Here is a 15,403-nt window from a genome sequence, read left to right as displayed (position 1 = left end):
GTCCCAGGCAGAAGGAGTATCCTGGTGCAGGAAGCTGTCTAAGCCGCAGAAGAACCCATGTGGCCCAGGGACCGAGGACACTAAGCTGAAACTCATCTGTTCCTTCCTTCATGTATTCATTCAACTAATATCCATTGAGAACCAACTCAGTAATTGCCTCTCTGTAAGGCCCTGGGGGCACACAGTGGGCTGGTCACAGCTGCCCTGAAGGAACTTGTAGGCTGGTGGGGGTGGTAGGGGCATAAATAATAACAACGATTAAAATATAGAGTGACAAGGGCAACCTTTTAGGGGATCAGAGAAGGATGCTGAGAAGGAACCACCTAGTCTAACCTTGGAGGGAAGTCAGGGATGGCTTTGCTGAAACCAGTGAGGCCTTGATTTCTCATAAACAATATACAAAGGGGCAAAAATGCATAAGCACTTGTCTGAGTGGAAGAGGCATATGGGGGTAAATTTGCAGTGATGGTTTCCTACCGCCTAAGCTGTACACTCTTCTATTAAAAAAAATTAACAGTAATTGAGCCCTGAGAATATTAGGAATCACATATATTGGTCTCACTCAATCCTACTGTGTCACATGCTCAGTCCTAGGGACTATGAGGTACCGAGGTGACTAAAACAGCTTTTAGCTGCTCACATTTGAGTGGAGGAAGATGGTAACACTCATGTGCAAGTCTAGGAGAACTTCAAGGGAAGAACACAACATATATAGGTGTTTCTAAAAAGCTGTGGTCTAACTGGAGAAATCTCAGAAGGCTTCTTGGAGGAGGTGGCACTTGTACCGAATACAAATCAGATTCGGTACAAGTGCCACCTCCTCCAAGAAGCCTTCTGAGATTCTTCCCTTCCCATGGTACAAGTGCCATGGGAAGGTGGTACAAGTGCCACCTCCTCCAAGAAGCCTTCTGAGATTCTTCCCTTCCCATGGAAGAACATGAGCAAACAGATATGAGCAGAGAGCAGTCTGGGCATAGGGACCAGCTTGAGCAAAGGCTTGGATACAGGAATCTCCCTGCACATCTACCTCCATTGTTTCCTGGTGGAAAGGCCTAGAAATGTCCTTTTGTTCCTCTGGGGGCAGAAAAGGGAGCTGCTAGAGCAAAGCCCTTGCTATGTAACCTAGTGTCTTGCCCTCTAGGTTGGGGAATTGTTGAGCCATGTTGAATCTTTATGTGTGTGTATCTGAATTGTGGTAGTGGCTGTAGGCATGCGTGAGTGCTAGAAGTTAATGATACAATTATTCTGCATGACGTGCTTTCCTACCCAAAAACCAGATCAAAAAGAATTATAGTGTGTTTCTTTGTCTGTGCCACCATGGCGGGTGGCATGTTAGACTTTGTACCAGTAGCTCCCATATGCCTCTTCCGCTCAGACACAGGAGACCGCCAGGCCTCTCTGCGGTCACAAGGCCTGGCCCCTCCCAGGCAAGTTGCCCGACAGCAACTCTGAGGATTTCTCCTTCCTTCCTCCAAGGTGCCTCCAGAACTCAGAGTGGCTGCTCTCAGATCAACACTTTCTCAAGGTGCATTACCCCAAATTGGAAGTGTCCGAAGACTGCCTGTACCTTAACATCTATGCGCCTGCCCATGCGGACACCGGCTCCAAGCTCCCCGTAAGGCTGCCTGTCATGCCGGGGCTCCAGCTAGCGGGTTCTTGCCCACGGACCCAGGCAGAGTGGCTAGAATCAAACCTACCCCCGTTGGGTAAAAGGGAAATGTAATCACTTGACGCATCAATAACTCTTAAAAAGTCATTTAATGACAGATTCACTTTATCTTCCTTTCTGATTGCTTCTTTGTTGGCAATGACTTGACTTGACCTTTGATTTTTATTTTGTTTTGTTTTTCCCCTCTGTTGAGTATTTAATGGTCTGTAAACATTTAGAAAGACACTGCTTAAAAGGACCCTGATTTTCTGTTTGCTTGTTTGTTTGGGAAATCCTTTTTTAAAAAGGATCATTTCATCCTCCAATTCTTCTGTTTGCAGTGAGGACAGGTAATAATATTAAGTATTTCATTTAAGAATGTAAAATATCTCTGTATAAGTGAACGGGAAAGGTATTAATTTTTAAGCACACCCTGCTGTATCCTGTCTCCCCTTTGCCAGTGCAATGGGAGACTCAATCTGCTGGATCCTAACAATATGTACCGAGCACTGACTATGTGCCAGCCACAGTATATTATCTCATTTAACCCCCACAGTAACCGGTGGGTAAGGATTATTGGACCCATTGTACAGATTAAGAAGATGAGGCACGGGGATGGCATAAGTGACTTGTTCCACGTTGTACACACAGTAAGTGGCAGGTCCGATGCCAAAGCCAGGGCTTTGTCTGGTCCTTCTTTTTCCTTAGTGGCTTTATTCTCTTTTCCCACCCCAAGAGTTGTAGTCCCTAGTATGACTTTAAAAAAGAGAAGGGCGGGGCACCTGGGTGGCGTCATTGGTGAAGCGTCGGACTCTTGGTTTCTGCTCAGGTCGTGATCTCAGGGTCGTGAGATCAGGCCCCATGCTCAGTGTGGAGTCTCCTTAAGATTCTCTCTCCCTCTGCCCCTCCCCACCTGCACGCTCTCTCTCACTAAAATAAATGAACAAATCTTTTTTAAAAAGAGAGAATGGAAAGGATTTATTAATAAGTATATCAATCCTGATGGTACCATGTGAATGTTTAATGTTCCCCAGTCCCAATTTTTCTAATCAATATAGTAAAGTTTTCACACTTCTCTTCCCTGTCATCTCTCCTCGCTTCTCTTCTCTCTGTAGGTAGGGGAAAGAGTGAAGTTAAAACAACTTAAGTGGTCTTTGCTCTCCTACATGGCTTACGGTGATTTCCTTCTTCCTATGGGTCACAAGTTCAGAGATATTTAGTTAATACTTTCTGAGCACTTGAAATTGTTCTAAGAACTTTAGATGCAGGATCTTGTTTAAAATCTCACCCATCAGTGAGATACTTTCATTCTTCACATCTTACAGATGAGAAAAATGAGCCTCAGAGAGGTTAAGTAATCTGCCCAATGTCACACAGCTCATCTGTGGCAGAGCTGGGAATCAAACCCAGGAGTACCCAGATGCCAGAGCCCACAAGCTTACCCCTGGGCCTTCTTCAAAAGACAAAACCTCTGATGCTACTTAGAAAGGAAAGTGAGACGCTTATATTTCCCTAAAGAAAGAAGGTCCCAGAATGCATGGGGAGGGGATGTGAGTTTCTGGCAGGTTGACTAGAAAGGTCTTCTCCCTTCCACAGGTCATGGTGTGGCTCCCCGGGGGTGCCTTCGAGACTGGCTCAGCCTCCATCTTCGACGGGTCCGCCCTGGCTGCCTATGAGGATGTGCTGATTGTGACGACCCAGTACCGGCTAGGAATATTTGGTTTCTTCAAGTGAGTGTCCCCATGTGACTGACACCCCGGATCCCCAAGGCACAGCTGTGGGCAGCCATAGGGGATTCAGTGCCCAGCCGCCTAAGGAGGAATGAGCCTTCAGTGACATTGAACAAATGTGACCCTAAGTAGTTAGGTAATTTTTGCAGCAGGAAGAGATTAACCCCCAAGTCTTGGTGGATTAAAACAAAAAAAATCTTTCTCACTCAAGTAAGGTCCAGCTGAGTGATCCTGACTGACAGACATCTTTCCATGTGGTCCATCAGGGACCAGGGTCCTTCTATCTCATGGCTCTGCCCTCCTTAAGGGCCCAGACCCTCTGCATTTGACCAGCAGATGGACAAACAGCCTCCACCTCGAACTCCTTGAGCTTCAGGAAGCAGATTGACATCCAATGAGCATTCTCACCCTGCCTCTTGCCCCAGCACAGGGGACCAGCATGCTCGGGGGAACTGGGCCTTCCTGGACCAGATGGCCGCCTTAACCTGGGTCCAGGAGAACATCGAGTTCTTCGGTGGGGACCCACGCTCTGTGACCCTCTTTGGCGAGTCAGCGGGAGCCATAAGTGTTTCCAGCCTTGTGAGTGCTTCTCTTTGGGGGGCTTGAACGAACCTCGGTGGGAGAGGTCACAAAAATGAGGACCATGAATCACTCGTGGCTGATTGGTGCTTCATGTTGAACAGACACCTTGTCTCCCTCAAGCCTCCCATCGTGAGTTAGGGGCTCAGTCTCCTTTCGTGGACAAGAGCTGTCATCAGGAAGAGTTTAAATGAACTGCCCAAGATCACCTAGTGAGTAACAGTTTGAAGAAAAATCCCTTATATTTATAGGGTCGAAACCCTGGACAGGTAATTACTCGTTTAATAGAAAAACTCAGCTAAAACGTAAAGTAACAAAGGACGCATATAACATTTTATTTCAACTTCCAACATAAAGTGTGCATTTCTCCACCAATGGTTTGATACGGTGCCATATCTTTTCAGGGTCAGTCTGTTGGCCGGAGATCCACCGTGGGCTCTGGGCATGACCCCCTCCCCCCAGATTCATTGTCCTCTAACAGCTGCTTTAGCTTCTTTACAGCGAGCACGAACTTGAGGGGCCTGCCTTGTAGTCTGTGAATGCAGCGTGCTCATGGAAGCTTCTGCTGCCTCCCCACATATCTTATACTCTTACCTTGTTCACACCAAATTAATCTGACGGCGGTATTTTTCAGCTACTTGCCTTCATCAAAGGTTTCTTTCCCCAAACATAATTTTGTTTTCTTTTTACACGCATACTTCATTGGTTCCCACGATATTTCATCGATTAGGTCATTACAATAGCAAGTGTAACTGACAAAGCAAGTTTGGGAGCAAATGCACCTGACTCGTGGCCAGAAACCGGTGGGAATAGAAAGGTGCGTGGCACTAGAAAACAGCCCTCTGGCTCTGAGGGGTCGGCATCTCCTGGGCCTCAGCTAACAGGTTAATCACAGAAGGTAGTTACATGGAAGTGGGTTAAGAGAGCTTCTGCTGCAGAGCACTTGACAATATACAAGATATTTTTCTGTCTTCAAGATAACTCGATAAGGTGAATTAGAGTAAATCAACTTTTACATATATGATGACAGCCGCCATTTCCAGAGTGTGTAGTATTTGACCAGGCATCGTGCAAAGCCTTCTGTATTCGTTACTTCTGCTCTACAGAACAGTTCTGTGATATGGGCTCCATTTTTCCTTCCAGTTTTGCAGGGAATAGATTGATGCTCAGAAATATATAAAAGACTTGCCTGAGGTTCTCCAGCCAGGAAGTGAAGGAGCTAGCACTCACACACTAGAATGTTTGACCTCAAAGTTCCTGGAGTTTGGGGCTCAAAGAGGTTAAGTAACTTGCCTAAACTTTCATGGCTCGTCCTTGAATCCCCAAACCAGGGCTTTTTTTTTTCTCCTGTATGTGTAGAGCTTTTAAGGAGACTTCCTGGGAAGGTTTCTTTAAAGAAGGATGGGTGGTGTGTGTAGTGGATGGGGAGTCCCCTGCCTGACTTTTCCTGGTCTCCTGTGTTCTCATTCCAGATTCTATCCCCCATGGCGAATGGCTTATTCCACAAAGCCATCATGGAGAGTGGGGTGGCCATCATCCCTTTCCTGAGGGCGCCCGATGATGAGAGGAATGAAGATGTAGGTATATTGTTAACACCTCTCTAGCTTCCTCTGCTTGGTCAGGGGAGAATGTGGTTAGGTGTTGATAGACCATGTGCTTGGCCGTCCTTACCGACCATGGCCAAAGAATCCGATGCTGGCCAAGGTGAACCTTACTGCTCCATGGAAGGCCTGGTTCAGGAAGTAGTTCTCCAGCGCCGTCCAGCTGGTGCACACAAATGTGTGTGTGTGTGCGTGTGTACATGAATGTATATGTGATAGTTCTTACATCTTATTCACTCTTCTTCACCTGGGATATATAACTCCGTCCCCTGTGTGATATATAGTTCATTTCCTATACCTACTCCATTCCACCTAGAGTACTATGTTAAGAAAGATTCTGAAGCTGTTTCCAGTTCAGTGGGAAAGAACACTGTGACTGATGCATGTTGTCTGGCATGAGATTGTAAGGGGGCGGTGAGGCAGATGCCCCAGACTTTTGTCATCTGTCATCTTGTTTAGTGCTCTACCAAGCAGTGAGGACCTGGAGACCAAGGTCTCTGTCTCTTTCACGTCCCAGCATAATGCCTAGGTTCTAGTAGGTGACTATTGATGTTGGCCGAATGAATGAGTTAACAAATGAGCTGATTCAGTCAATGAATATTAGCACGGGGCTGTGGAGCCATCTCCTGGGGACTGTGCATTTTAGTGGTATATTTGCTTAAACACCTTGTAGAAAATAACGGTGTACACCAAGAGCAGAGACCTAGAGATATGATATTGTAAACATACCCTCAATACACAGGGAATATTGATTTGGAGAACACGATATATCAGCTTTTGGTTTGTGCACATACTTATTCATTCAGCACACATATATTGAGTGTCCCTTGTCCCCCAGCTCTATGTTAGAACCTGTGGGTTTATAAATGGAGACAGGCCACACTGACCTGAGAAGACCATCATCTTTAACCTGGAGTCCAGGAAAAGTCTGGGAGGTGGTCCTTGAGCTCCTACAGTTGTAGGCAGATTCTGTATGTTTGCGCATTTTCCCAGGGAGAGGGTTTGTAGTTTTCATTGGATTTTCAGAGCCTTCGTGACTCCCAAACACTTAGGGACCACCACTTTCAAGGGAAAAGTGCTCAAGGAAAGTTCAATGACTGGGAGAGATAGTGTTTAGGAAAAGGTTAGGAAGAGCAGGTGGGAATCCATGACATGACAGGAAATTAGAGAAGGAGGGAGTTCATGAAAGGACATCCCAGAGGAGGTGGGGATGAGTGGAATTGGTGGGAGACAGAAAAAGATGTTCAGGGTTTTCCAGGCTGCAGTGGGGGTGAGGCTGAGCAGAGCTGACAAGCTGAGACTGAGCCAGAGTCATGCCTCAGCGTACAGTTAAGTCATGCTTGCAAAGCTGCTCCTCACTCTTGGGGCTCCTGAGCTGGGCTTCTGGGCTCAGTGGGGCCTAGTGCCATGGAGTCAACGTCATAGGACTGGTGTCTCCGTGACCAGGAAGCTTGACTCTATTCGGTAGCCACAGACTGACACACCACCTCCCCCAGCTCCAGCTGTTGCTGAATATGCCCAGGAGGGTCAGGCAGGAGCGTGAAGAGGTCCAGGGCCAGCCTGTCCTCAATGGGTACATTCTGTTACATGTACATGGGGGTGGGGAGGGCAGCAGGCTTCATATATGAGGAACCAGCCTGGGGCTGGATCAAGGACTCTTTTCAACTTTCATTTTCTTGGCGGCCTTCAATGCTGTGCTCTGACCCAGTCCTCCGGAAATAGTTGCAGGTGATCGCGCATGTCTGTGGTTGCAACGCGTCAGACTCCGAGGCCTTGCTGCAGTGCCTGAGGGCTAAATCCCCCGAGGAGTTGTTGGACATCAACAAGGTGAAGACGGACAGGAGGGTCTGGGGGCCGAGAGACTCCACCACTCTCTTACTTACTTTGATTTGGGACTTTGGAAAGATGGAGGTTGGGATTCAGAGTAATGGCCATAGAAACACAAGGTAGAATATGTAGAACCCTGATAGGTAATTTAAGGAACTTGATGGGCTGGGGTGCTGCTTAGCCTGGAGAACATCCAGGAAAATATGAAGGTTGTCTCTAAGTCACCGGGAAGAGGGACCGCACCTGTTCCACATGCTGCCAGAAGTTAATTCAATGCCAAGAGCAGGAGTTCTGTTAGGAAGCCATTTTGGCATGGTATAACCAAGAATTTTCTAAAAACACAGTTGTCTTCAAAACAACCAGCTCCTAGATAAGGTAGTGTGACACCCACCTCTATAGGTATGCAAGCAGAATCTCGATGACTGCTGACAGATTTCAGTCACTGGATGATTCATTGGACCAAATGAGCTGTTATGTCCCTTCCGATCTTGAGAGCTTCTGATGGTCCTTGGAAGAGCGAGGTCATTATCTGTCACATTCCAACATTTGTTAAGTAGCTATTTGGCGTGGATGAAGTGTCTGCTGTGAGCAGTGCTGGAATCTGGGAGCTGGTTACAAAGTCCTTGACCTGATGTAGTGTGAAAGGTCTTCTATGTACTCCCTTCCACCCCTATTCCCAAACAGAGACCCCAGAAAACCATGGATAGAGCCAGGTGTTGCTTCCTGAGACCCAAGAACTATCCAGCCAAGTCGAAGGCAAAGATACACCAACCCCCACTACTCTGGCCACCTCCAGCCCCCCCCACCATGCCTGCCCCTAGCTCACCACTCTGCCCATTGCATTTGGCCAGTGGTTCTCAAACTTGAGCGTGCATCAGAATCACCTGGGGGACTTGTGAAACAAGTTGGCTGGGCTGTACCCCCAGAGTTTCATATCTAGTAGGCTTGGCCTGGGGCCTAAGAATTTGTTTCTAACAAGTTCCCAGATGATATGCTGATGCTGCTGGTCCAGGACCCATACCTTGAGAACCACTGTTGTAGGCTCCTATCTTTTTTAGGTAGATACTAATTATTATCCTCATTCAGCAGATGAGGACTCTAGGCAGGAAGCTGAGCTCCTTTGCCCAAGTAAGTGGCAGGGCTGGCCAGGCAGCACTCGTGCCTTGGGAAGGGCCAAACGTGGCTTATTTTTCCTTTCTTAATGCAGTTTGACCACTGCTGGAGTGGGTTGGTTCTGCTGGGCTAAGGGTTTGGGGGACAGCGGATTTTAGGAAAAGAAACAGATGCTGATTTTTCTCTTCTTCCTTATTCCAGAAAACCAAGTCTTTCACTCGAGTGGTTGATGGTTTTTTCTTTCCTGATGAGCCTCTAGACCTATTGACTGAAAAAACATTTAATTCCGTTCCTTCTGTCATCGGAGTCAATAACCACGAGTGTGGCTTCCTGCTGCCCATGGTAAGAATCCCAGCTGTCCTCCCTGTCGCTCCCTCAGCCGCGAGGCAGCTGTGTGCTTCCAAGCTGAACACTCCCATGCATGACGCCAAGCGCTGTGAGGGAGCCCGGCAGCCAAGGACGCAGAGATGCCCCTTCCTCTCGCTCAAAGAGGGTAACTGAGGATTGGGGGCAGCCGTAGCCAGTGTCTGCCCTGCTCCTCATATAAGGCTTATAGAGAAAGAAACAACTCTATAAAAAAGTAAGGGAGGATGGGATCCATTTGAGCTTTGATCAAAACATTACAAAGGATTGTTTCAAATTAGCACAGTTACTATACTTCAAAGGTGAAATTCATGCAGGTTTGGAAAATTTCAGGCCTTTACATTTTCACGTCCAGCCTGGGTTCTGGCATTTTGACTTCCAAGAGAGCTCCCGAGGCTCGTCCAAGTTGCAAAATTATTGAATCGCTTTAGTCATTCAACAAGTATGAACGGAATGTTTGCTACCTGCTCTACACTCTTGGCAAAACCCAAGCGTTCAGGGGTGCCTGGGTGGCTCAGTCGTTAAGCGTCTGCCTTCGGCTCAGGTCATGATCCCAGGGTCCTGGGATCGAGCCCCGCATCGGGCTCCCTGCTCTGCGGGAAGCCTGCTTCTCCCTCTCCCACTCCCCCTGCTTGTGTTCCCTCTCTCGCTGTCTCTCTCTCTGTCAAATAAATAAATAAAATCTTTAAAAAAAACCCCAAAAAACCCAAGTGTTCAACAGTAAACAAGTCACATGGCTCCAGCTTTCAGCAAGCTCCCATCTGAGTGAGGAGAGCAGATGAAATGCAAGGTTGAATAGATGGTTTCAGGAAGGGGCAAGTGCTATGAAGTACGTAAACTGGTAGAAGATCTTTAGGGAGGAGAAGGGGTAGAGAGGAAAGGCTTCTCTGAGGAGGGATCGTTTGTGCTCGGGCTGAATGCTGAGAAGGAGCCATGATTCCTTGACCCTGCCATTTAAGAAGCCCCTCCTGATTCGAAATAAACTTTTCATCTGTCCTCAGAAAGGAGGAATGCTCAAATTCATAATATCACCATGGCTCAGTTAGAGAGACCAACCTCCTCCTTTCAAGCTGAGAGAGATGCGGTAATGAAAGACAGAGGTCTGCCACGGTTAGACGCTAGTTGGTGCCGTTTAGAACCAGAACCCCGAGTCCCTTGGGCTGTCAAAGGCACGTTCTGCCATGATGAATTTGACCTACAGAGCAATGTTTTGGGGTAAGTGGGGTTGGGGAATCTTTCTCTTCATGTTGTAAATGAGGCAACTGAGTCACAGATTGTGGCGTAAGGAAGGCCCTTCAGTACTTCCAGGTCTGTGCCAGAAAGAAGAAGGCAGGTGCTCCTGATGACAGCCACCACCACCGTGACCACTGCGACCGGTCCCGACTGCCTTCCACGTGACAAGTGTATGCCGTCGGAGCGACAGCTCGCAAACAGGCATTGGTAGTTAAAGAAACTGAGCCTCAGAAAAGCTAAAATTCCTTTCCAAAGTCTCCCAGCTGGGGAGGAGACAGTGGTGTATAATTTTTTTCATGCACTTAGGCTCCGCCATTAAATGTTGGGCTCTCTGTTAACCTGCTGTGTGACCTTAAGTGAACTGCCCAACCTCTCTGAACCTTTATTCCTTTAATGTGTGAAATAGGACTGGTCTTACTACCTGCTTCACAAGTACCCATCAAATAGCCTGGCATATAGCAAGTGCTCAGTAAATGTTAGATATTGGAATTATTCAAGTGGTACCATGATATTTGGTGCCCAGGTCTGCATAGGTCAGGAGCCTGGGGCGGTGCTGTTATTTCATGTGACCTTGCAATTACATCCACTGCTGGCCATTGGAGACCGTGGGTAATCCTCCAAAAACAAATCTCAGCTCCTGAACATATAGAGAGGTTCTCAGTAGTTGAAATATACTTGTGGATAAATTGAATGACCCTGGAGATTCCCTCAGATGCCAGGAGACAAAGTTGTTTAAATATTTACCCTGGTGATTTATTATCCTAAGATTTTCAGCAGAAAATGTCAAAGAGAAATTCATTTGACAGGTGAAGAGTACTTTTACCCTCTCACATTTTTAAGCTGTGGTACTGGCCAGGGAGGCGTCAGTTAGCAAATAATTACCCATAGGCTCGTACAGAGCCTAGGTTCTTAACCCCCAGCCTGGCCACCTCACTGGCTGTCGGCAAACTGCTGGCTTCTCAGAGGCCCTGATTGCAAAGGTCTTGAGAAAGAGAACCATAAGTCACTGGCTTCGAGATTTTCTGGTCTCTGTTTGGACTTGATGCCAAAGCCAAGGTGTAGGCTGTTATCAGTTTGCTAAGGCCACCGTAATAAAATACCACAGACCAGATGGTTTAAACAACAGAAATTTATTTTCTCACAGTTCTGGAGGCTGGAAGTCCAAGATCAAGGTGTCAGCAGGTCCAGTTTCTTCTGGGGCCTCCCTCCTTGTCTTGCCTTCTTCCTGTGTCCCCACATGGTCTTTCCTCTGTGTGCACGCATCCCCGGTGCCTCTCTTGTGTGTCAGAATTTCCTCCTCATATAAGGCCACCAGCCGGATTGGATGAGGGCCCAGCTAACGTCCTCTCTCTCATTTAATCACTTCTTGATAAACCCTCTCTCCACATGGTCACATTCTGAGGTAGTGGGGGCTAGGGCTTTAACATGGGAATGTGGGGGTGGTGTCAGCTCATAACATGGCCTTTCCATAGAGCAGGCACTCGGGCGCCACAAGACCACAGGTATGGCAGGGAACGGCGGCATTTTAGCAGATGTGGGAAGAAGAAACTTCATTGCTCCACCAACCCACTGAGGCTGCTCCTGCATGTCGCCCCCTGGGGGCTGAACAGGTTCCTGCTCTCCAGCCTCTCTTCTTAAAAAGCAGGCACTTTGACCCTCAGAGAGACCGCTTTCCCTTCTGGTGACCTGAGGTGCTCACAGAGGACGCCCTACTTCTCTCCACAGAAAGAGTTTCCTGAGATCCTCGGGGGCTCCAACAAGTCTCTCGCCCTGCACTTGCTACACACAGTCCTGGTAAGTGAGCTTGGGCAACTGATTTTTCAGTCAGCTGAAACCTCCTTGGGCCACTCTCAGGAGAAGGGACTGGGGCTATAGACGTTCCTCATTCGCTCATTCAGTGAATCTTTGCTAAGTATGGTTCCACCATCCCTTATTCAGTCTCAAAATCCAAGGAGCTCTGAAAACCAGCCCACAGGGCAGCCACACTTGCCCCAACCGATATGTGGCCACTGGTCCTTATTGTTCCCATTCATGTCATTCATCCCACTATTCACGTGCTTCTCTGCGGACATGGTAATGTAGGGGCTGAGGGGGCCACCCCCCAGAGCATGTGACATCATACGCAGCCTCGGTACTGAATCCGCAGACCGTGGGGTGGGTGGAAGGAGGAGGCACTTTGGCACAGTGTCTAACAAACCAGATCAGAGGAATGTCCGAGGCCCTCTGGTGCCCGGGAGGTACCAGAGCCAGGTGGCTCCCTCAGGGAGAAGGGCCTTGAAGAATGAGTTAGGTTTGTCCGGCTCGTGGAGGAACAGGGGCCAGGGGCTCTGCTGGTCATATGGTCCAAGTCAGGGGCACTTGCACCAGAGCCTGGAGTTGCTCTGGGCCTGATTAAAAACACCCAGCCTTCAGAGGACCCGCTGAATGAGTCTGAGCAGTACTCCCTGGTGTGCTCTGTACTGTCTCCAAATTCCAAAGAAACTTCTGCAGGGCTGTGCCTGTTTTCGTGTGGCAAGTGGGAGGACAGATGGTCCAGGTGCCATAACTTGTCCCAGCATTTCCCAGGCTCCCAGATCCCCAAGAACATCACCAGTGTGGCAGATCCTGAACCTTCATGAAGTTTACTTTGCACTGGCCAGCATTTGTGCTTGGGACAAGTTGAGGGATGGAAGCCTGGGAGGCAGCCCCGTCCCAGGTCAGAAAAGCACAGAATGCCCTGTTCAGGGATTTGGCAACGGGTCTCAGGGGAGACTGACAGAACTGAAGATGGGCTCTGTGCCAGATAGCACGTTTCTCATGTAATCCTCTGAACAACTCATTTTTTATAGATAAGGGAACTCCAACAAGAGACTTGTTCAAATCAAACAGCAAAGGACTGGAGGCAGCACTGCTTCCAGAAGCAGGGTCCCAGTAGCAGTCACAAAGGTCTACACTCAGAAGAGTCCTACACTTGGTTGACAGGGATGGCTGTTTCTGACATCTCAGAGAGGCGTGCGCACTGTGATTAGGGGCACGCAGTCTGGCTGCAGATAGACTTGCGGAAGAATCATTGTTGCACTGGTTTGGACAACCACTTACCCTCTCTGGGCCTCAGTTCCCTCATCTGTGAAATGGGGCTAATTTTGATATTTGCCCCATAGGGTCACTGTGTGGATTAGATGAGACAATGCACGTAAAGACCCCAGAATCATGCCCGCCCAAGCAAATGCTCAATGTGTTGGCTGTTGTTGACCTGGGTCTCCTGTGACCATGATTTTTTTACAGCACATCCCCAACCAGTATTTATACCTTGTGGCTGATCAATACTTCTCCAACAAGCACTCCCCGGTTGAGATACGAGATAGTTTTCTGGACTTGCTTGGAGATGTGTTCTTTGTGGTCCCTGGGGTGGTCACAGCTCGATATCACAGAGGTGAGTCTCTGAGTACCCCCACCCCCCACCCCACAGCAGGGTCACAGCCCAGCAAGGCCAGTGGCTGCAGAGAGTCTTGTGGCCTGATGACTGGCCACCTGCTCCACCCTTCTGTTCCCTCAGTGAGAGGGAGTTCTCAAGAATTGTGGGATATAACCCTGCACACTGACCTTTGCAATTCCCGTGCCTTTCAGAGTTCAGGGATGTTGATCAGTTCTGTTGTTTCTGTTTCTTCTCCTTCAGGACCATGCAAAAAATTCCCACCTCCCCATAATTTGGGGGGGACTAGTTTCCCAGATTCCTTTCTCTTTGGAAGTGTCTTCCCAAGCATTTTAGCTCTAAGGAGTAGTGGAGCAACCAGAAAGAGAGTATTATTTGGGGGAACACAAACCTTGTCTCCCCTCTCCCTGCCCTAATTCCTTCTCTCTCTCCTTCTCACTCACTCTCTCTTTCTTCTATTCCCCTTTCCTCATCTTTCCACAATTTTTTTTACCAAGAGCCTACTATGTGCCTGACAGTATTCTGGGCCCTAGAGATACAGCAGTGAACAAAACAAAGACCCTGCCACCATGAAACTCACATTCTAGTGGGGGAGATTGATAACAAACAAGTAAAGATAGAATATGTATGTGTTAGATGGTAATATAAGTAAGATAAAACAGGGCAGGGGATAGCAGTTGCAGGGCGCTGTGGGATTCTGTATCATAAGGTCTACGGAGGTGACGAGGGAATGAAGACCAAGAATTGACTCTTGAATTTGGGAACACAGAGATCACCAGTGACTTTGACAGGAACTATTGTGATGGGATGATGTAGATAAAAGTCTGGTTAAAATGGATTCAAGAGAAAATGAGTATACTGATCTTCAGAGAATACATCCCAATCTCAAAATCTCAGCAGTGGTTTTGGAAAAAATGAATGAATTGATTTTAAAAATTTACATGGAAATGCAAGTATAGCCAAAACAATCTTGAAAAAGAATAACAAAGTTAGGGGGCTTACAAATCATCTGATTTCAAGTCTTATTTTTGAGATGCAGGAATTAAGAATGTCTGGTATTGGCTGAAGGATAGACAAATAGAACAGAGTGGAGAGTCCAGAAAATAGTTAGCCAGTTTTTGACAGAGACGCTGAGATAATTCAGTGGAGAAAGGAAATTCTGTTCAACAAACAGAGGTGGAATAACTGGATATTTATGTAGAAAAAGTGAACCTCAACACCCTAACTCACACTATACACAAAAATCAATGTGAGATGAGTTGTAGATCCAAATGTAAAAGCTAAAATTGTACTTAAGCAAAATTAATATATATTTTTTTGCTCATCAAAAAACACTGTTAACAATGTTAGCAAAAATAGTGGAGGAGGGAATTCCAAAAATCTGTCCCACCACAAAAGCAATGAATAAACTGATAAGTACTGTCAGAATCAATTTTATCAGAACCTGGAAACAAATCAAGGGTTTATAGCAAGCAAGTGACCATTTAATCAAGATAAAGATCCTTGAGTCTCAGTGAGAGAGTGTGGCATTTCAACTTACTCTGCACCATTTCCTGCTACCAGCTAGGCAGTGGCCTTTAAGACAGCAGCCCACATTTATAGTATAGACTCCTAGTACTGGAGGGAGAAAAAAGGACCTTATACTCAAAGAATTGTGGTGTTTTTCCTTTGATCTATCTGGTGGCTCCCTAAACAACTAAGCTTAAGGGGCTTGCTTTTATTTCACCTAACCCAGAACTGTCTCAGGGATTAGGAACCTACCTGGAGGGCATTTTTCATCAACATTTAAGGGTAAATGCATTTGCTGGGGCGCCTGGGTGGTTCAGTTGGTTAAGCGTCCAACTCTTGATTTCAGCTCAGGTTATAATCTCAGGGTGGTGAGACCAAGCCCTGTGTC

At 47.3% G+C, this 15,403-nt stretch overlaps 1 protein-coding gene across 3 annotated transcripts in view; it reads left to right on the top strand.

Moving 5' to 3' along the window:
- Positions 1-15,403, top strand: part of CES5A (carboxylesterase 5A) — a 286,636-nt gene that overhangs the window by 252,142 nt on the left and 19,091 nt on the right. For 2 of the 3 annotated variants that reach the window (XM_032424159.1, XM_032424158.1), the window contains exons 2-9: positions 1,477-1,615; positions 3,245-3,378; positions 3,804-3,957; positions 5,430-5,534; positions 7,281-7,385; positions 8,700-8,840; positions 11,820-11,888; positions 13,359-13,506. In XM_032424159.1, the coding sequence (XP_032280050.1) occupies positions 1,477-1,615; positions 3,245-3,378; positions 3,804-3,957; positions 5,430-5,534; positions 7,281-7,385; positions 8,700-8,840; positions 11,820-11,888; positions 13,359-13,506 (995 nt within the window). The remainder of the gene's footprint in view (positions 1-1,476; positions 1,616-3,244; positions 3,379-3,803; positions 3,958-5,429; positions 5,535-7,280; positions 7,386-8,699; positions 8,841-11,819; positions 11,889-13,358; positions 13,507-15,403) is intronic. The other variant, XM_032424160.1, reaches the window with a different exon arrangement.

This window comes from Phoca vitulina, unplaced genomic scaffold (assembly GCF_004348235.1).
Source record: "Phoca vitulina isolate PV1807 unplaced genomic scaffold, GSC_HSeal_1.0 scaffold30, whole genome shotgun sequence".
Lineage (NCBI taxonomy): Eukaryota > Metazoa > Chordata > Mammalia > Carnivora > Phocidae > Phoca > Phoca vitulina.
This window is presented reverse-complemented; position numbering and strand designations above follow the sequence as displayed.